General features: G+C 40.6%; 1 protein-coding gene across 1 annotated transcript; it reads left to right on the top strand.

The window, feature by feature from the left end:
* The first annotated feature begins 411 nt into the window (after positions 1 to 411).
* Positions 412 to 21,402, top strand: hunk (hormonally up-regulated Neu-associated kinase). Its single transcript, XM_060909681.1, has 9 exons — positions 412 to 898; positions 4,505 to 4,797; positions 7,179 to 7,234; positions 8,345 to 8,480; positions 11,205 to 11,332; positions 14,316 to 14,442; positions 19,361 to 19,529; positions 19,825 to 19,978; positions 20,292 to 21,402. The coding sequence occupies exons 1-9, from the start codon at positions 665 to 667 to the stop codon at positions 21,014 to 21,016; spliced, it is 2,022 nt and encodes a 673-aa protein (XP_060765664.1). The 5' UTR covers positions 412 to 664; the 3' UTR covers positions 21,017 to 21,402.
* The last annotated feature ends 1,302 nt before the right edge of the window (positions 21,403 to 22,704 follow it).

Raw genomic sequence — 22,704 nt, 5'->3', positions numbered from 1 at the left:
ACAGAGACAGATGCCTGTTGTACTAAAGTCTTGATAACACTGTTACAACTCCAGTATATTGGGAATTTTTTCATGAATTTGATTTAAGTTAATAATACGTTTCTGACCGTGAATTAAATGCCTGCACTGTGTGATTAACTATCACCAGGTAGCCTAAATGTGATAAACAGTCCATCAGGCTTCAAAACGTGTTCTTTGTTGTCTCGGCGTGCACCGGCGAGGGGCGGGGCTTATTTACAACTAGACGAGGCGGAGTCTGAGCTCATCGTGCCGCGGCTTCGGATTGGATAAGATTTCAACCCAGCGACTGAAAAACCAGTCTGGAGCAAATAGGAAACGCCCCCTCCCTGGACCGGGAAAATCACTTAAACGAGCGCGTGAGGCGGTGAGCAGTGCAGCGGGCTGAGTGCGGTACCGGAAGGGATCCAGTGAGCGGTTTGTGTAATTTGGTGCTGGGGATGGTGTTATTAGGTAGCGCTCCTCCTGAACCAAAAGTAGTGTTTGATTATCCGAGAGTTCCTGTTTCAGATGTCCCGCTCAGACAAGGCTGAGCCGAGTTTAGCGCATTTAAAGCGAGAAGCGTCTTTATAACGCCACACACTCGACCCAGATTGATTGATTAATCCGTTACACCGAAAGCTGAATTTCACACGAAGGCGCCAAGATGCCCGAAGCTGGAACTGACATGAATATGGACCGACTGTTTGAGCTGAAAACCTCGGCTTCCATCGGCACGGAAAACATCCCACCGCCGTCTTTGTCGGCCGGTCCGTCGGGAGATATCCTTCGGAACTTTTACCACACCAAGAGAGTCGGAAATTACCTCATCGGCAGGAAGCTGGGAGAGGGCTCGTTCGCAAAAGTGCGCGAGGGGCTGCACGCGCTCACCGGAGAGAAGGTGACTTCACTGTTACTGATTTCATACAGTTCACTTTAATCCACATTAAAATAGTTCAAATATCGTTTGAAAATGGCTTAAAATTTTGTGATACATACATACATACATACATGATGTGTATATATACATACATAATGTGTTTATATATATATATATATATATATATATATATATATATATATATATATATATAAAATATATGACACACACACACACTTATTTATTTATATATATATATATATATATATATATATATATATAGACACACACACTAATTAATTAATTAATTTTTATATATATATATATATATATATATATATATATATATATATATATATATATATATATTTATTTATTACACACATTATGTATGTATACACGTGTATGTATTAGATTAGATTAGATTCACTTTATTCATCCCACATCGGGGAAATTCACGTGTTACAGTAGCAAGAAAATGTCAAACAGATAACAAATAAAACTGAAATAAAAATTAGACAAACAAAGGATTAAATACAGAGGGTTATTTGCATTATCTACCATGAAAAAGTATAGAAAAATTGCACGTTACAGGTAGACTCTGTATATACACACACACACACACACACACACATATATATATATATATATATATATATATATATATATATATATATATATATATATAAAGTGTGTGTGTGTGTATATATATAATATGTATATATGTATGCATAAAAATAGTTTAGGGCCTATATTAATTGCACGTAATTGCATCGATGAGAGATGGCAGAGGTAGTAGTGGTGAAGTAGTGCAAATATAACGACAAACAGGTTATTGGTGCTACGTTACAAGTTGTGGGTGTTATACATAAATGTGTATGTTATATACACACGTATGTATATTTTATTTATACATACACATGTATACACATACATAATGTGTGTGTGTGTGTGTGTATATATATGTATGTGTGTAATATTTTTTTTTTTTATACACAGAGCTGCATTGTTGTGTGTTATGTGCTTGTTGTAAGCTGAAATATGAACTGTTGATCTAGAAAAACTGTCAGTAATCTGTAGCTGAGTGCACGTCAGATGTCTAAATTTGTGTGTTTTAATGTTTTGACCCCCTCACAAATTAGCACTAACAGTTCCTAATACTACTTAATAGCAGAGGTGCAGCCAAGCTTTCCATTTAATATCTTCTTATACTACATATGCGTCTCTTTCTGAAAGTCACCAGGCTTCCTCATTACTCATGAGCACTCAGCTTGGCATGCAATTTGGATTCGCATTCTAAAAAAAAAAAAAAGGGAGAGATTTTCTCTGGTTGCACCTTAATTACAATCCACCTCAGGAGTGCACGGGAACCTGCAGTTAAGCACACAAGCACCTGCTGGATGTAGTATTGGGTAATGAAGGCACTCGACTAGACTTATTGAGATTGAGGTGTCTGAATTAATCTTAGATTAACCCAGAAAGCAATCAAAGCTTTGAAGTCATATTTTGTTGCTTCAGCAAGTTCAGTGTGACTCGAGTATTAGCCAACTTTCACAATGAACTTCAGAGGTATTTTAGAATTGACATGGGTGATGATAGAAATAATGGGTATTAAAAAGAAATTTGTTGCAAGCTTTTTGAGAATAATGCAATAGTATTTTCATAATATAATATTCTTTCAATGAAGATGAGGAAGATGTATGGCTATCTCCTACTGTTTGCCTTTTGTTAAAGTGACCTCAGAATCCTACACGCTATGTTAAGGATTCGTCCAGCCTTCCAAATTCGCCTTTTACTGTTGCTGTGGGGACAAAAAACGTCTGTATCATTGATGATGCAAACCCCAGAAATCTCAACCAGGAGTGAGCGTGCCTTGTTCTCCCTTCTCATTCGCCCTTACTTGGATGACATCATCGGGGGGCCTGGGTGGGGCGCTGGGAACATAGCACATGCTTCTCTCGTGTGTTTTCATCATGTATAACCCATTTTCATCCTTTGTCTGTGGAGAAGATAAGCATGTTAGCCTTAAGCTCTGCGCCCCCCTTCTTACCATCAACCCCCGACAGCCCAATTTGGCGAGACTGAGCTGATTATTGGGGATGGATCAAGTGCAAGTGTTGTACATTTGCATTTCGTTGACTGTTTTGGATCTGTCGCAGGAACGCTTTTAAGGTCTTTCTTTCATCTCTCTAGCCCTTCTGTTGGTCTAATTGGTGTAATTACTTGCTCAATTGGTCATGTATGACCTGCTTGCTCACAGGATTCTTTATTCTCTGATTTGCCCTGGTATTGCAAGCCACCTTCTGAATCCTCTTCATTTGCAAATACAGAGATGAGCACTTTGATCAGCAGTGGAACAGATATCCCCCAGGCTCTTCACTGTTTTACATTCTCAGAACATAATTTAAATATTGACCTCGGAAATACGGCTAAGATAATAAAGAAAAACACTTAATGTCATGAAAATAACCTCAATTGTTCATAATTAACAATTAATCTGTACTTCTATTTAAATAATTGCTACTCTAGCAGAAACGGGTGTACTATGAAATTCCATAATAAAATATCCATGTAGACTATTTCTAATATGATTTTTTTTTTTTTTTTTAAAGGTTTATTTCAGATACTGTTGTTTGAGTCCAAACAGGTTTCCCGTCATAAAGAATTTGGATGTTAAGTTAGAAGCTCATCCTCCCCAAAGGGTTGAGCTATTATTAATGCAAGGGCATCTATTAAGCCTAGGTCACAACCGGACGTACGATTTGTTGGCCGTGCGATTTTTGGCGTTTCCCAAATCGCTGCCTTTTTTTTTTTTTTGTTCGTGGAGAAAGGCGCACGTTGGCCATAAGTTTGTCTTGCAACCTGAAAAAAACGTAAGTGACCGTAGAGTTTGTTTGACATGACAAAGAACCTCTGTGGCCAGTCTACGGCTCGAAAATCAGCACATCACACGCGCGCCCTCCGTGCATTTCTTGCGTTTTTTGCACGTAGACCGGCCATAGGAGCACGTACGGCCAGTTGTGATCGAGGCATTATGTAGAACCTAAGAGTGTTGATAGTGTAGACCGCCATTAATACATTTGTCACCATTCTGCTAGCTTGGGTGTTTATTCATCATTAGTGGTTTGTGATGTCTGTTGTGACAAATGGATGGCATTAACAAGTCATTTGGGGTCCCAGGCTTTGGGTGTACATGGTGTATAAGGCTCGGGAACTTGGCTATTATGCTAGTCATTTGTCCAGAACCCTCCCCCACTACCTCCTTCTCTACAGGCTTCAGTGACCATTAGACTGTGGGTGTAACGCACAGTTTATATACCGGTATAATGAGAATCTGATCACGTCTTGTATACTGTTGGCTGGATGCATACATTATACTAAAATATTTAAATTTTTGAAGAACAATTACGTGGTAACTAGAATCTGATGGTACAAGCAGTTTTTTTTATTTTTTATTTTTTTTAAATGCATATTCATAGATTCTTTGAATTCTCCACAAGGTTAAAGGTCTTTGTGGTGGTTTTTGCTCTAGTTTTTTGGTAAATAAATAATATAAACCTGTTATTCTTCAGACATTCAGTTGTTTTAAAGGTCTAGGTCTTCTCTGTCTGTTTTTTTTTTTTTTAGGTGGCAGTGAAAGTGATCGACAAAAGAAAGGCCAAGAAGGACTCGTATGTTACCAAAAACCTGCGCAGAGAGGGTCAGATCCAGCAGATGATTCGCCACCCCAACATCACACAACTACTAGACATCCTGGAGACTGAAAACAGTTACTATCTAGTGATGGAGCTCTGCCCAGGAGGAAACCTAATGAACCACATCTACGAGAAAAAGCGACTCGATGAGAGGGAGGCACAGAAATACGTCCGCCAGCTAGTCATGGCTGTGGAGCACCTGCATAGGGCTGGGGTAGTACACAGGTGAGAGACAAATGTCACAACCTGCAGAATGTGTGATTTTTTTTAAAATTAGTATGATTTACTCTATCATAGCTCAAGCACCTTCAACTCAAGTTCATTGCCACTTCTGTATGGTACTGTGGAGAAATAAATACTCAGAATATTTTCAGGGAGTTGGTTTTTGGTGATGCACTGATTTTACGAGATTTAGAGTCGACCAGAAAAGCACAGTAGGATCAGAAATCACCTTGCGTGGCTTCTGTTGTGAAAAGTATGGATGGTATAAATCAGGGGTCACCAAACTACGGCCCGCGGGCCAGATCCGGCCCGCCACCCCCCTTTGACCGGCCCCCCAGCCCCTCTGCCCCCCATCACTTGAACCGGCCCTATGAGGCATATCCCCAAAAGTGGTCATGGCCTATTTTTTTAAATTGCTTTTTGGCAAATAATAACATGTCTGCATCTTGTATTTTGTTGATTTTATCAATTAAAATTGATATTTAGTTATAAAATGAACTATTCATATTTTCCGAATTTTCGTCATATGCTCGCGATCAAGCAGTGACAGGCAGCGCACGCGCAGAGAACTGTCAGTGTTCAGGACAGCAAAATGGCTAGCGGTCAGCGAAAAGCTGACAGAGAGTGCAGAGTTTTTAAAGAACAGTGGACCACCGATTATTTTTTCGTTCAGTGTAAGGACCGTGCAGTTTGTCTTGTATGTAAAGAAAGTGTGCCGGTTTTCAGAGAATATAATCTGCGTCGTCACTATGAAACCCGCCACAAAGCAGGGTTCGAATTATAAATTTGACCCTATGGGGGTCTCTATTTAAAAAAAAAAAAAGCAATGCATACTCGCTCTCCTGGACCAGCGCACTTTTGCGCACTGCAGTGCACAGCTTTCACACACAGGCGCGCGCATGCACGCACGCACACACACACACACACACGCGGTGTTGCATATATATATATATATATATATATATATATTTAAACAAAGGAAGATCGTTGTGAGATAGAGGACAAGTCTTCTTCGGACTTAACTTCACATTCGATTTCGCAGGCTGCAAATTTCAGTTTGCGCGCATAGTGGTGTGGTGGTGAAGTACAGCCGTACATGTTGCGGTTTAATAACACGTTCAATACAAAGTTATGGCTGCATGGTGATCGGAAATAAAACTCATTTCATTTATATTTATATGGTGATATAGGCTATTCAAGCTTATTATGGTGATATATGACGTATTTGAGAGACTTCCACAGAAAATTAAGTTTGCTTCTTTCATGGGAGCCTGAGGGAATGGGAGCTCAGCTCCCATTGGCTCCCACGTAATTCGAACTATGCCACAAAGAGTATGCTAGTTTGCGAGGGCAAACAAGAGAAGACAGGATTCGGAGGATGAAATGTGGACTGGCTGCACAACAGAATGTATTCCTTCGCCAAACCCAGATCAACCAGGCTGCTGTCCGAGCTAGCTATAAGGTAGCCCACCTACTAGCTACCCATGGAAAGCCGTTTACTGATGGGGACTTTGTTAAAGTATGCATGCTTGCTGTGGCCGAGGAGGTGTGTCCCGACAAGAAGGATGCGCTCAATGCGGTGAGTCTCTCCGCACCTACCATGACCAGGCGAACCGAAGATTTGGGGGACAACGTGTATGACCAGCTGAATGAGAGAGCATCAGAATTCGAGTTTTTTGCTTTGGCCATGGATGAGAGTAATGACGTGCAGGACACGTAGCACAACTGCTGTGATCTATTGATCTATTGCTCATATTATTATAATTTCACTGTTTTTTAAAATGTATTTATTTTATAGGCCTATTTATTTGACCTTTATTAAGTGCTGCATACAATTATTATTAATATTACAACAGGCTTACCTACAATTTATAATTTTCCACTCACCTTTGCCAGTGTCAATCACCTCGACTAGGCAGATGTTTCTTACCTTGACAGCTTTGATATTATTTTTATTAGAAAATAAATAAATGGAATATCAGTGGTATTTCAAATTAAAACAAAGTGTGAAGACTCGATTACTACTTTTGCAAACCACTAGTAAAGATAAACAAATATGTGCCAGGAATCAAGTGTTGATATAGTAGTATGGATATAGTAGTGTGGATGGCCGTGCCAGGCTAGTAATCTCTACTACACAATGAGGCCTGCTGGTGGTCATATTTGTCTGGGTTATACAATTCTATGTGATATAGCTGACCTGACCCCGGCCCCCATCACAGTCAGGAACGACAATGTGGCCCCCAGAGAAAAAAGTTTGGTGACCCCTGGTATAAATGCTCGATGTGCTAATTAACTTTGTTGGCTTCTCTGTAGCTTAGATTGTCGCATTGACTCAAGATAACTATTTGAAGTAATACTGTTGTTTTTCTTCCTTCCTACAGAGACCTAAAGATTGAAAACCTTTTGCTCGATGAGCAAGACAACATAAAGCTTATAGGTAAGTGAGTATAGGCACTCTCAAATCTTTTGTTAAATACTGTTTTCCATTGCATGTGATTTTGATAGTATTATTCTTAACAAAACCCAGTTTCCAAGACAGGACTTTTTACAATGCAACATTAGCCCAGTTCTAATCTAAACTTGTAGCATAATTAAAATGGTCTTCTTTGGCATGTGGTGAGGACTCTGCGAAAGCCTGCCTCAGCATACAGAGTTGCTAGTTAACAGCTGAGTGTGACAGGTAGGCTTGGTGTTAGACAGCTATCCCCCCCCCCCCCCCCCCCCCAAAAAAAAGCCCAGATAACTCTCTTTTTTTCTTTTTTTTTTTTGGATATGTCACTAACATAAGCAGCATAGTCTGTAAGCTTAAAGTGCATATCCTGGACCAATTTCGTTTTGTTTGGTTTTTTTTATATATGAAAGAATGTCCCTTTACACACTCATCCAGAAGGGTAATTTTGCACAAGGCCATCTGTCTACGGCAGAAAAAAATAAAATAACAAAACGCATCTGGAAAAATCCCAAGGGAGTCTGGGGCCAGATTCGTGACGTTACCTGCGGAAGCGCCAGCAGGCTGCGCAAGCTTGCACAGTTTCAGTGCACAGCCCGTGTAGACCAAGTGCTCCCATTTCTCTCTCATTGTCCGGTCTTTTGGAAAACGATGAGTACTAATCCCATCAAGATTGGTGTTGCTACACCCTCCTACGATACATTTGTTAACCATTTTAATAATTACGCGATAACGTTGAAGAAATTTGCAGAAAACCACCAGGTCGTTTTCTCATAAACAAACCAGCGCTGACGTAGGATTCAGAGGGAGGCGTCCCGCACACGACGTCACGAAAATCAATGTTTGCCGGGAAATCCAAATGGCAAGTTTTTTCAGAGGCGGACCAATTCACCTCAGATGGCTTGATTTCAACTGAATTTTTCTGGTATTGCGCAACGTAAAAAAAATTACACAAAATGCAAAATGTGACAGATATTTGACCAAAGTTTAATATAAAATAGGAGAATTACATTGATCTTGCTCTATCCGTGATATGCACTTTAAGCAACGTTCAGTTTGTTCAAATTTCTTCCCTTGCCCTTTGTTTCATTAACCCAGATTTTGGACTTAGCAACTGTGCAGGAATCCTGGGATATTCTGACCCTTTTAGCACACAGTGTGGCAGCCCAGCCTATGCCGCCCCTGAGCTGCTCTCAAGGAAGAAGTACGGGCCCAAAGTAGACGTCTGGTCAATGTGAGTTCACGTAGCCTGCACCACATGATTTCAATTTATTTCACACACTGAGCCAAGTCTTCTCTTGATTTTACAGTCCTGCAAATGCAAATACAGGTTTTACAATACTAGATACACCTTCATCTCCGTTATAGCAATCTTGTGGAAAGACCCACCTGTCATCAGGATTTATAATTCTGTGTGTGTAGCTAGATGTAAAACTGGAAAGGAGATAATGTGACGGGGACTAAAACGGGGCGGAGCTAAAGGGGGCGGGCGGGGCCATTGCCCCTGGGCCTGGGGCCATTGCCCCTAGCCATACAGGGCCCCACCCTTTGACATTCAGACCCTCCTAATAAATGTGCCTTATGCAATTTCATTGGAAATTCCTTGAAACCTACAAGTTTTCACATGATTACAGACTAGTTGACCTATATATATAATTTTTGATACACATTCTTATCATGGTTAAAAAAATAAAATTAAAAAAACCCTGTGAAATCCCTAAACAAACTTTAAAATATAATAAATTGTAATGTTTTCAAGCTAAACTAAGCTGTTCCTTTTGTATTTAATTGTTCTTCGTTTGAGAAATTTGCAAAAAAAAACTGCAATGCATGATGGGTAGGATCTAAAGGCTGCCTAACGTCCTCATCCGTCTGACGACATACAACAAGACCTTGAAACGCCTCTGCCCAACCCGCTGGTCCTCCCACTACTGTGTGCTTGTTGCGTTAAAGTACAGATATGGAGACGTCATTAAAGCTCTCACTTACAAGCGAGAAAACGAATGAACGAGATGAGGCAGATGCACTTAAAAAGGCCATTACTAAATTTCAGTTCATGTTTTTAATCAGCCTTCAGACAAAGATTTTGGAGTGCACTAATGCCATCTCAAAGTTACTGCAGGAGAAGACCACTGATCTCCTCAAAGCGTCTGCATTATTGCAGAATGCTGTACGAACTCTACAGGAGTACAGGGAGCAGTTTGATGAGGCAAAGGCTTCCACTCTGGCACTGGCTGTGAAATGGGGCAGTCAAACGCAATTTGTAGCCAGCAGGTTGAAAAAAGTGAAGCGCCACTTTGATCACCTTAGCGAATACAGTCGGCTTTCCGATGTAGAATGTTATTTTTGGGTGAATGTGTTCTATGCATGCCTTGATGTAATCATTCAGCAGCTGTCACAAAGGTTTGTCAGTTTAAATCGGACTGCTCATTTGTTTGAGGCTATTCATCCAAATACGCTCCAGCATGCCAAGGACGAGGAGCTATACGAAGTGGCCTGTCGACTGTGTGATCACTATAGTCGGGATATTGACTCCAGCTTTCCTGGTCAACTAGTGTCATTTAGGGCTTGTTTCAAGGAGCAGATAGTGAGACACACATCTGTGCTTAGCTTGGCCAGGTTGCTGGTAGTAGATCATCCAGCAGTAACTTCTACATTTAGTGAGGTGTGCGCGGCCTTCTTGCTTTTTCTCACTTTCCCCGTCTCAGTTGCGACAGCAGAGCGCTCTTTCTCCAAATTAAAATTGATAAAAAATTATCTCAGGAGCGCAATGGGTCAAGAGAGACTCTGTGGATTGGCCATTTTATCGATTGAGAATGAGCGAGCAAGAGCGCTTAACATCCCTCAAATAGTCTACGACTTTGCGGAGCGCAAGGCGCGTCGAATGCCTTTTTAATGACGAACGCAGGTTTCCATGTCGGCTTTGTAGTTGAAGACGTGCTTACACAATGAGGGTGTATCATTCATGATTGCTGGATTTTTTTGTTGTTGTTTAGTGTCTATTTGGAACATAAAAAATGAATGGAAAATACAGGCTATGAAAAAAATAAAATAATTAAAAAAAAAAACTTTGAGCAAGTTCTGTTGTAATATAGCCTGATTATATGCCGCAAGCCTTCTGTTTGTTTGCAATTTCGCCATGGCTAGGTCCAAAGGCTACGTTCTTAAACTGCTTTTTGTTAGATATAGCCTGAGTAGGCCTATATGCCGCAAGCCTATTTGTTTGTTTGCAATTTCGCCATGGGGGGGCCTGATTGGTGTTTTGCCCCGGGTCCTTGTGTGCAGTTGTTCCGCCACTGGACTAAAATGTTTTTCATATTCAAGAAAAGTGATTCAGTTTTAGCAGTTCTATTTCACACAAATGGCCTGAATATAAACTGACAGATGTAATTTTGGAAAAATTGTTAACGCATTAATTGGAGCACTTGTTCCAAACCCATAAAGTGTGGAAAATAAAGATAGTTCCGTATCATGACACTTATATATATCTCATCTCATTATCTCTAGCCGCTTTATCCTTCTACAGGGTCGCAGGCGAGCTGGAGCCTATCCCAGCTGACTATGGGCGAAAGGCGGGGTACACCCTGGACAAGTCGCCAGGTCATCACAGGGCTGACACATAGACACAGACAACCATTCACACTCACACTCACACCTACGGTCAATTTAGAGTCACCAGTTAACCTAACCTGCATGTCTTTGGACTGTGGGGGAAACCGGAGCACCCGGAGGAAACCCACGCGGACACGGGGAGAACATGCAAACTCCGCACAGAAAGGCCCTTGCCGGCCCCAGGGCTCGAACCCAGGACCTTCTTGCTGTGAGGCGACAGCGCTAACCACTACACCACCGTGCCGCCATATATAAAACAGAACATAAGAGGTAATGTTTACTCAGCAGGCTATTCTTATAACCTGCACTTTTTTTTTCTTTTTTTTTTTCCTCTGTTCTAATGCAGTGGAGTCAACATGTATGCCATGCTCACTGGCACCCTTCCTTTCACGGTGGAGCCTTTCAACCTCAAAGCATTGCACCAGAGAATGGTGGACAAGGATATGAACCCTCTGCCTCCTTCACTCTCCTCAGGTACAAATAAACTTGCAATTACCATGTAGTACACACTGAAATCAACACTTCCTTAGCGTACACTACCGTTCAAAAGTTTGGGGTCACCCAGACAATTTTGTGTTTTCCATGAAAAGTCACACTTTTTTATTTACCACCATAAGTTGTAAAATGAATAGAAAATATAGTCAAGACATTTTTCTGGCCATTTTGAGCATTTAATCGACCCCACAAATGTGATGCTCCAGAAACTCAATCTGCTCAAAGGAAGGTCAGTTTTATAGCTTCTCTAAAGAGCTAAACTGTTTTCAGCTGTGCTAACATGATTGTACAAGGGTTTTCTAATCATCCATTAGCCTTCTGAGGCAATGAGCAAACACATTGTACCATTAGAACACTGGAGTGATAGTTGCTGGAATTGGGCCTCTATACACCTATGGAGATATTGCACCAAAAACCAGACATTTGCAGCTAGAATAGTCATTTACCACATTAGCAATGTATAGAGTGGATTTCTGATTAGTTTAAAGTGATCTTCATTGAAAAGAACAGTGCTTTTCTTTCAAAAATAAGGACATTTCAAAGTGACCCCAAACTTTTGAATGGTAGTGTACTTAGTGTCCATCAATTTTTATGCTGGACAAAAGTCCTTTATCAGAAGAGTTGGTTTACATCAAATAGGAAATGCCCCAAGAAATGAACTAAAACAGCATGTGAGGTGTTCAACAATTTGAACAGTTTCAGAACAGAACATCGATATTGACATAGAAACAATTTTATCTATAGAGAAATTAAACATTACAGAATATTCATTACTGTAAAGTCTATATATTATCTTAGTAAAGTGTTGTGTCTCCGAACTAGATGGATGAACACTATTCTTCCAAAGATATTCCCTCCGTTATCTTGATTGTAGTGAAAAGCACTGTCTGACACTGGTCCAAGATTTACATCATTTTTGTACACATGAAATCATTTATTGAACCCTCAAGTACGTCCCTTAGGATAGAAGTGTTTCATCATAAAATAAAGGTGATCAATCAATCACTAAGCTTTAACTGATTTGCAGTAACTGTTAGTCCCCTATATGGACAAAAACCTTGCCAGCAGAATAATCTCCACAGAATAACAGAGCCACCATTTTTTTTTTTTTTTTTTTTTGGTCACCTGCTATGTTAAAGGAGTAGGCCATACGCTATAATGCACAGTACTGAAATAAGGTGATCCTGCTTATGTAACAGATATTATCATGGACGTAAATGGGTCGTCTCATCAGTCTTATGTAACACACAAGGTGGAATGTACTGGGTTAATTGGATCTTACCACATAGAGTTGGGACAGCATTGTTTTATCCTGGTTATGAGAGAGGTGTTGTATTGTACTAAGAGACTGGAATACATTGTTCTCTATATGTGATCTCTGTCTAGAGTTCTAATGATTGGTTCACTGAAGGTCAGCTATAGACCCTTTTCAGTCACGTGACCTTTGTAAACGCGACCACCATTTTGGACATGTAGCGGACTTCGGCTCGAATTGGTTTGAATGCGAGGAAGGCGACAAACGGAGAACATACAAGAAAAAGGAGCGAGATGCAGAAAATACCTTCACTATCCAGTGACGTAGGGCATTTACAGGGCGAGCAGAGGGAGAAATAACAACAGTAACGACACATTAGCAACGCCGTACAGAAATAACGGTTTATGGCACAGACCCTTTCGGTTCTCACTCATCTAGCTGCTACAATGACTGCTTAGACTGCAACAATAATACCTAACACACATTTAAGTATCCGTCGTAAAGACGTGAAACTCGTCGAGTGACGAGTGTGTTCATTGATAAGCTAACACAATCTAAAAGTAGACATACCATCACACTGCCCTGGCACTGTGTACAGTTTACCTTCTACGGTTTGTGCACTCACTATTTGCCATTACTTTCTCCAACCGTTGTGACAGATTACAGGGAACGGCCTGGATTTAAGAGACAAATACATGTTCCTCTTGTTTTGAACACTTATTTGTAGCGCAGTGCTTAATTTGTAAAGTGGGAGGTCCCGGAGCGCAGAGGTTGAACGGCTCCGGTGCGGAAAAAAAGAAGGGGGGAGGGGGGCGCGGCGCTGCGCTTCTGGGCATGTTTTGTAATAACACTGCAAATTAAGTTCATCTGCAGATATTTTGTGGATGTCGTTTCATGAGAGAAATCACCAACAAGACAGATATCAAAATCAGACATTAACACTAAATAAACTTGCATTTTTTTATTTAAATTTTTTTTTTTACATAGTCAAAAGAGGTGTCGGATCACCGGATCCAGTGTAAATAGCTGTCGGAGCCAACGCCCGAAGTTCCGGAGCGCGCTCCGGCTTGCTCCCCCTCAAATTAAGCGCTGTTTGTAGGACACTGCCTCTGATCTGTCCTACAGTCTACCAACAGCAAAGGAACACAACGCTAGCTAATGTCGTTAGCTAATAGCTACTACAGAAGAACAGAGGTTACAATGGGTTATTTTAGCCTATTTGGTTACACACTCGCCGCCACAGAATGTTAACAGCAATGTAATGCCTTTTCTGGCTAATTTTATTCGTCTTACCTCCAACAAAGTGGTCACTACACAAGCGTTGGTATGCCGAGGGCTGCCAATCTTTCCTGTTTATGGCGGCTATCCATCTTCTCCGTCGGGATCCGATAAAATGATAACCCTTGCCTTGTTTGTTGATGGTTACTACATCCAGGTGCACAACAATATAGTGGCATGATGGAAGTCTTGCTGAAAATAAACACTTTCTTTGCTGCCGTTCCTCAATGTTGGCTGTGGTAAACTACTGGTAGTACATGTCCAAAATGGCGGCCGCGTTTGTCGTGACGGCACGTGAAAAGGGTCTATAGATTTGCTGATTTCAGTGTCTGTGGTTTAATGAAGTAGAGAATACAACAGTCAAGACCATCATTGAATCAAATGTAATTTAATAAACTCAGACATGCAGTTAATTATTTTTGCCTACAGCTGCAGTTAGTTTACTGAAGAGCCTTTTGGAACCAGACCCTGCTAAAAGACCGAACATCCACCAAGTTATGGGTGATTCATGGCTACAGCTGGGCAACCCACACACTGGAATCCCTTACTTAAACAGGTAAAAGAAGCAAAAAATACAGCCCCGATTCCAAAAAAGTTGGGATGCTGTGTAAAACGTAAATAAAAACTGAATGCAATGATTTGCAAATCCTTTTTGACCTAATTGAATACAATACAAAGACGAGATATTTATTGTTCAGACTGTTTTAACTTTTTTGTATTCATCAAATTCATTCTGAATTTGATGCATGCTCAGTCAAATTCACAAGCAAGGATTGGGTGAGGTTCACCACTTTGTGAAAAAAGAAAAAAAACACATAGGCAAATATAGTCCAACAGATTAAGAACAACATTTCTCAATGTACAGTTGCAAAGAATTCAGGGATTTCACAATCAACAATCCATAATATCAAAAGCTTCAAAGAATTGAGAGAAATCTCTGTACATAAGGGGCAAGGCTGAAAACCAAAATTGAACACCTGTGACCTTTGATCCCTCAGGAAGCATTGCATTAAAACCTGATACGGCTGTATAAAGGCTATTACTACATTGGCTTGGGAGCACTTCGGAAAACTGTTGCCAGGAAATACAGTTTGTCACTGCATCTACCATGCAACGTGAAAGCCAGTCAACAACATCCAGAAATGCTCATCTGAGACAGACTGACGCAAAGTGGAGAAGTGTGGTGTTGTCTGACGGGTCCAGGTTTCAAATTGTCCATGTCCAAAAACATTGTGCCTCTGGGCTAAAGAGGAAAAGAACCATCCAGATTGTTACCAACATAAAATTCAAAAGCCAGCATTTGTGATGGTCTGGGAGCAGGGGGGGTTGGTGCTCATAGCATGGGTAACTTGCACATTTGTGAAGGTACCATTAATGCTGAATGGTACATACAGGTTTTGGAGCCACATATGTTGCCATCCGGACAATGTCTTTTTAAGCAGGATGTCCCTGCTTATTCCAGCAAGGCAATGCCAAGCCGCATTCTGCATGTATTACAACAGCATGGCTTTGTCGGAAGAGTGCAGGTGCTAAACTGGCCTACCTGCCTCGCATTGAAAATGTGTGGTGCATTATGAAGTGCAAAATATGACAATGGTGACCCCAGACTTTTGAACAACTAACACTGTACATCAGGCAAGAATGGGAAAGGATTTCACATTCAAAATTTCAACAATTAGTCTCCTCAGTTCCCAAATGTTTATTGAATATTGTTAGTTTTTTTACAATCGTTTTCACTCTTGTCTCAATACCATGTTTACTTTTTCAAAATTCTTCAGTGTGCTTTACAAACATGCACCCGAGCACATCAGGTAACTTTTGGTGCAAAATGCACTAAAACCACCAAAACACTTAACCCAAAAGTGACTCATACTGCCATAACTATAGCATATACTCTTCCATAAGACTACTTTGTCTCTCAAAGTACAATGAACGAAGAAAAAAACCCACAAACAACTTGAAGCATTGCAAAATGCATATATGAGTTGCTGTAGCCTATATTTTTACATTGTGTTGCATTGCAAAAAAAAAAAAGTATGACTCCTCTTAGTCAGTACTGTAATACCAAATAAATATGAAAGTCAGCTGTATGTGCAATATACTGTAAAAGACAAATGAATCACAATCAATTACTGAAAATACATTACATTCAATACCAAAAATGCCAACTAGCAAGCTTTTACTGTATACATATATAATGTATACATGTATCAGTGTCTCAGTGTATTGTTGGTCTGGCCTAATCCATCCTGTCCTCTGCATTTGGCCATAAATTTATCAATATCATACCGAATGCTTTCTCTTGCCATACACAGGGGGGAAGGAAATCTCTTAGAGTGCCTTATCCAGTCCTGGATGTCCTCTACTGTTCTGTCCATACACCCAGCAGCCATTTCATCTAAAAGGGACATCTGTTCATGTGGGCGGTGGTCATAAAACTTCCATCTCTATGCAGAAAAAAATTCTTCAGTGGGGTTGAGGAAGGGAGAGTATGGTGGCAGGAATAATGACCTCATCCTGGGATGAGCTGTAAACCACTCTGTGACCTGGCGGGAGTGATGAAAAGCCACATTGTATGGGACAATCACAAATACTTAAATTCTGCATCTCTGCTCAAAGTCTTTCATACAGTTCATCAACTATTGCATCATCCTGTTGATGCATAAATATTCTTCCCCTTCCCTCTGCGGCAAGTAACTGCTGTGTCCTACAGTAGTGAGCCAAAGACACTGTCAGATTACAGTACTTCTACTATATACATATCAATCAGATGCCTTCATTCGTTATACTGTATAGTATCTGTTGGTTTGTCTGAAAACCTTCACTATTGATACCACGGTGGATATAGGTGAGTTCGGTTGAACCCTTCGACCTGCATCCCTCAAGGACAGACCATGATTTACCACATGGTCGATTATTGTGGCTCTGATTTCATCAGAAACAACTGTTCTGCTCTTCTGCGTTGACATCTGCCTCTTGCTGCATCCATTTTACTCACATGCACTACAACATAAGGAAAGAAAATGGCACTACAAAGGTGGCTCCTTTTTTATATATGTGGTAACAGGGCACAAACAGAAATCTCTGGATAGGTCTTTAGCTGAAACAGCTTATCCATCTGCTGAATTTTGAGTAAAAATTTTATGAATTTCACATGTGCAAACCTGCAATATACTATAATCACTTTTGTCCAGATGGTAACAAGGCTGCAAATAAACTGAATTGACTTTCAGCTAACATCAGAATAATCTGACAGTAATTCATGCTTTTACAGTAGTTTCATTTGTTGAAATGAAGCATATTTCCATCTAAAGTGATTTAAATTTTGTTAGCTTTTGAACTGAAAGTTAACCGTTTTGAACAGAGTCTCTAAATGTCTGCAAAAATTGTTGTACAGAATTTTGCTGGTGGTGAGGGAGGTATTTATGAATTTTGAAAGAAGTTGTCACTGAATGCATTTTGTATGAAAGCAACGCAAAAGTATTCTCAGTTTAGCTCACATAGTGTATGGATATGGTGAATGTGTTACTGAGGCAAGTGTAGAAGAAGAAGAAGCCTTTATTTTTCACACGTGTGAAAATGATTGTTAAAACTGTAAAAGGTGATGTAACACCATGATAAACATGCCCTTACCTCAGTCTTATTTGAATGTGTGGCAGGCATCAATTCAGAATGAGTGCATATTTACAATATATATACAACCCCGATTCCAAAAAAGTTGGGACAAAGTACAAATTGTAAATAAAAACAGAATGCAATAATTTACAAATCTCAAAAACTGATATTGTATTCACAATAGAACATAGACAACATATCAAATGTCAAAAGTGAGACATTTTGAAATTTCATGCCAAATATTGGCTCATTTGAAATTTCATGACAGCACCACATCTCAAAAAAGTTGGGACAGGGGCAATAAGAGGCTGGAAAAGTTAAAGGTACAAAAAAGGAACAGCTGGAGGACCAAATTGCAACTCATTAGGTCAACTGGCAATAGGTCATTAACATGACTGGGTATAAAAAGAGCATCTTGGAGTGGCAGCGGCTCTCAGAAGTAAAGATGGGAAGAGGATCACCAATCCCCCTAATTCTGCGCCGACAAATAGTGGAGCAATATCAGAAAGGAGTTCGACAGTGTAAAATTGCAAAGAGTTTGAACATATCATCATCTACAGTGCATAATATCATCAAAAGATTCAGAGAATCTGGAAGAATCTCTGTGTGTAAGGGTCGAGGCCGGAAAACCATACTGGGTGCCCGTGATCTTCGGGCCCTTAGACGATACTGCATCACATACAGGCATGCTTCTGTATTGGAAATCACAAAATGGGTTCAGGAATATTTCCAGAGAACATTATCTGTGAACACAATTCACCGTGCCATCCGCCGTTGCCAGCTAAAACTCTATAGTTCAAAGAAGCCGTATCTAAACATGATCCAGAAGCGCAGATGTCTTCTCTGGGCCAAGGCTCATTTAAAATGGACTGTGGCAAAGTGGAAAACTGTTCTGTGGTCAGACGAATCAAAATTTGAAGTCCTTTATGGAAATCAGGGACGCCGTGTCATTTGGACTAAAGAGGAGAAGGACGACCCAAGTTGTTATCGGCGCTCAGTTCAGAAGCCTGCATCTCTGATGGTATGGGGTTGCATTAGTGCATGTGGCATGGGCAGCTTACACATCTGGAAAGACACCATCAATGCTGAAAGGTATATCCAGGTTCTAGAGCAACATATGCTCCCATCCAGACGACGTCTCTTTCAGGGAAGACCTTGCATTTTCCAACATGACAATGCCAAACCACATACTGCATCAATTACAGCATCATGGCTGTGTAGAAGAAGGGTCCGGGTACTGAACTGGCCAGCCTGCAGTCCAGATCTTTCACCCATAGAAAACATTTGGCACATCATAAAACGGAAGATACGACAAAAAAGACCTAAGACAGTTGAGCAACTAGAATCCTACATTAGACAAGAATGGGTTAACATTCCTATCCCTAAACTTGAGCAACTTGTCTCCTCAGTCCCCAGACGTTTACAGACTGTTGTAAAGAGAAAAGGGGATGTCTCACAGTGGTAAACATGGCCTTGTCCCAACTTTTTTGAGATGTGTTGTTGTCATGAAATTTAAAATCACCTAATTTTTCTCTTTAAATGATACATTTTCTCAGTTTAAACATTTGATATGTCCTCTATGTTCTATTCTGAATAAAATATGGAATTTTGAAACTTCCACATCATTGCATTCCGTTTTTATTTCCAATTTGTTCTTTGTCCCAACTTTTTTGGAATCGGGGTTGTGTGTGTATATATATATATATATATATATATATATATATATATATATATATATATATATATATAATGTGTGTGTATGTATATGTATGTGTTATTAATTTATTTATACATACATACCAGAGACAGCTGGGTCGACCAATCTGTTCTCACGTATCATCTAATGTTACCTTGCACAGGATCCATATTGAGGAAATCAACCACACGGTTCTTCTGCATATGACTGAACGAATGGGTTACAAGCACAGCGAAGTCCTCAGTGCTGTGCTCACCAACCGAGCCTGTCATACTCTTGCTGTCTACTTCCTCCTTAACAAGAAAATGAAAAGACTGTCCAAAGAATACCGGGTGAGTGTGATTGTTCCGTGGTCTAATTGATCAGCTGTTTAGAGATGTTTGTCATTTAATTTACCATTTTGATGAACGCAAGAATACTATTCAGTAGTTTCTGTTCATTATCAGGAGCAATGTCCGATCAGGTCTAATCAGATATTTTCAGGTTTCTAATCAGATATAATCAGGTTTCGTCAAGATTTACTTTCTATCCTTCATCCGAACATGCATTATAAATGGGCAAGTGGATCAGATGGCCCATCTGCTGAATGGAACCCTGTAACGAAACCCATATTTTATTTCTTCCCAGGAAAAGCAGTACACTATGGAAAAGGAGAAAAAGAGTGAGCTTTTCCAAACACAGTGGAGGAAACACATTGAGAAGATCACCATTCCCCCAAAGCAGACACCAGTCTATTTGGCTGTGAGCAAAGGTCCCACCAAAGAAAAGAAACAGAAAACAGGTGAGCGCTTGAGACTAGTGGCAACAGCAACTTAATAGCTTAAAAGCTGCCTTTTTGGTGTCCGTCCACAGCACCCAAGACATGTGGTGTGAGTAGTACTATGAATGCGAGTAGCATTATGAAAAACATCAAAAATTTCCTTTCAGTGAACTAGATGTTGGCTTAAAGTCTGAAGAAACTGAATAATAGGATATTTATTGTCCAACTGATTCCAGCTGTCATTTTATTTTGGATAACTCTCTGTCCTAGGTTGAGAAGTATTGCTCATTGTTGTGGGCTTAGCCAGATTTAAGAGTGTCTCTCTCTTTCTCAGGGCTTCTTAAAGCAATGACCGGCCTGAAGGACGCTTACTCACGACAGGGTGGCTGCATTGCCTCCTCCTCCTTAGAATACCTAGAAATTCACCCAATATTTCCACAAAAATCTCAAGGAGGGAGGCATCTTGAAGCCCAGCCGCCTAAGAAAGACGGCCCGAGAGCGGTGGACGTGCCTGCAAGGCCTCCCTCGTCTCTAGGTGCACATTCCTGGGCGTCAGCAAGCAAAGAGCCTAGCAAAGATGACCCACCATCACCCTGGTACAAGCTCACCAATGGAGCTCTCTCACCACCACGACATGTTTCTGCGTTCCACCAGCCAGATAGCTCCTACCTCAAAAAGGCCACCATCCCCAGTGTCCCAGTGGTCATTGTAAAACCCCAGCCCAAGAATAGTCCCCCCAGCACAGAGCGACACAGCAAACCTGAGTCAGGCACCAGTGGGTACAGCAGTGGGGGCAGCAGTGGGGTTAGTAGTGGAGGAAGCAATGGGGGCAGTAGTGGAGGCAGCGGGGGCAGCAGCAATGAGGAGCCCAGCAGCCCACAGCACCGTGCTAAGTTCCCCTCCATGGGCATTGGACAGATCTTGAAGAAGAAAGTTCAACCCTTTGCCTTTCCAGCACCTCTGTTCAGGCCCGAGCCAGCCGTAGAGGTAGAGTCGCCGACTCCATACCACATGCAGACTCTACTGTGTGCCTCTGGGGCACTCAAGACTCTATGCTGATGATGAAGGCACATTTGAACTATCTTATGAAGGTTTTTTTTTTTAAAGAGACTAAAAGCAGTGTTTTTGCTGTTTCACCAATAGATCTTAAGAACTGTCGTATTCCTAAGTAAACACACTTTTAAAACAGAAAACGTATGCAGTAAACTCATATTAACTACCACCAATTTTTATTCCGTTCGAAGCGCCAGGGCTTCCAATGTGGAGGGGTAATCAAACTTGAGTCCTCTGGGGAGAGAGCTGTCCTTGATATGCACAGATAGATGCCTGTAGATGCCTGGGCACACCCCAACTCCGAGCACTGTGTTATTAATTACCTCTAATGTGGCACATGGGTCACAAACTATGTGCTAATTGTAATATTTTCATTTTACTGCAAACATCATTTGACGATCATATAAAGACCTTTCATTAAACCACTTTTTTTTTTTTTAGTAGAAGATGCTGCATCACTGCCAGTTTACTATGTACCTCGGAGCACCTGTGAAGCAAAGCACCCTGAGATTGTTTTTATTACTTATTGGCATGAGTGAAGCTGTTGCTGCATTTCCACCTCACAAGTTACAGACACTCAGGTCTACTTCACAGAAAAGAAAATCTCTCCTTATTCTTGCTGTGAATTACTGTCACCATTAGCTTTTTGCTTACCTTGAAAGAGATTGTTGAACTTTGTATAGCCTTAAATACCATGTGTTAAAGCCCTTTGGTCAAAATAGGGTCAATCTGAAGTATTGTTTCATTGTGTAGCCTGTGTTCTATCAGTCTAAATAAATACATGCATTTTTGGGGAGGAAGTGGGGTTTCATCATGTTGTAACCCATCATGTTGAGTGGCGTAGTAGACTGTGTGCAACAGTGCATCATTTTGTACCCAGTGTTGATCTACATGCTTTTTGTTCGTAAAACAGATCTGCCCCTGTGATGTGAGAACCGCCTGTAAATATAAACTTGGTGTGTCTTTCATGTTGTGAGTACACTGAAACCTTCACTCATTGCACATTACCGTAGTTGAGGTAAAAAGCTTTCAAAGTGTTTACTTGAACAGAAGGCTATGAACTGTTTTGTTTAACTTTTTCTAACATGAAATTCCTCTTTGCATGCGAAAAGACATTGTTCCAATGATTTGTAGGCTGTCGGACGTGGTTTTGTTACAGTGAGCAATGAACCTGAGGTCTAAAGTCTTTTGAATTCTGAGGACTTTTTTGTAAAGTTTATAACGTGCATAAGTGAGAAGAGATTTTTTTATGCTGTAAAATTTTTTTAATATTTATATTTTAAAAACGAGTATTTGTGCTGTTTTCCTTTTGCACTAAACACACACTGCTTTTATGACACTTCTTACACAATAAAACTTTGAGAATATTACAGTACTTTTATTATAGCATATTTTACTACCTCACGTATTAAGAAAATGCTTTTTTCCATATGCCTGTAACATGAAGCGGGGCATTTTTGTGCTGTCCACTTTCTCATGGGACACCTGTGAAATAAGTGACAGCTGAACAACCCCATAGGTCTCATTTAATCCAGTCAGCTGTGCAGCAGCACCATAAATACCCAACATATGCACACACAGTATGCGTACCTACTTGCTACACCCTGATAAATGATATGGGTGTTCACACACGCCAGTCCTGGATAAGTCAGAGTAACTAAGCTGTGGGTCAGTGAACAAAGATCCCAATGGTT

This window comes from Neoarius graeffei, chromosome 25 (genome assembly GCF_027579695.1).
Source record: "Neoarius graeffei isolate fNeoGra1 chromosome 25, fNeoGra1.pri, whole genome shotgun sequence".
NCBI lineage: Eukaryota > Metazoa > Chordata > Actinopteri > Siluriformes > Ariidae > Neoarius > Neoarius graeffei.
Note: the sequence above shows the minus strand (reverse complement) of the source record. Positions and strands in the feature narration are given on the sequence as shown.

Excerpts from the sequence above, each read along its gene's own strand:
- hunk (XM_060909681.1), top strand. The coding sequence starts at position 665 with ATGCCCGAAGCTGGAACTGACATGAATATGGACCGACTGTTTGAGCTG. Across the intron at positions 8,481-11,204 it reads AAAGTAGACGTCTGGTCAAT|TGGAGTCAACATGTATGCCA; the intron begins GTGAGTTCACGT and ends GTTCTAATGCAG. Across the intron at positions 19,979-20,291 it reads AGAAAAGAAACAGAAAACAG|GGCTTCTTAAAGCAATGACC; the intron begins GTGAGCGCTTGA and ends TCTCTTTCTCAG.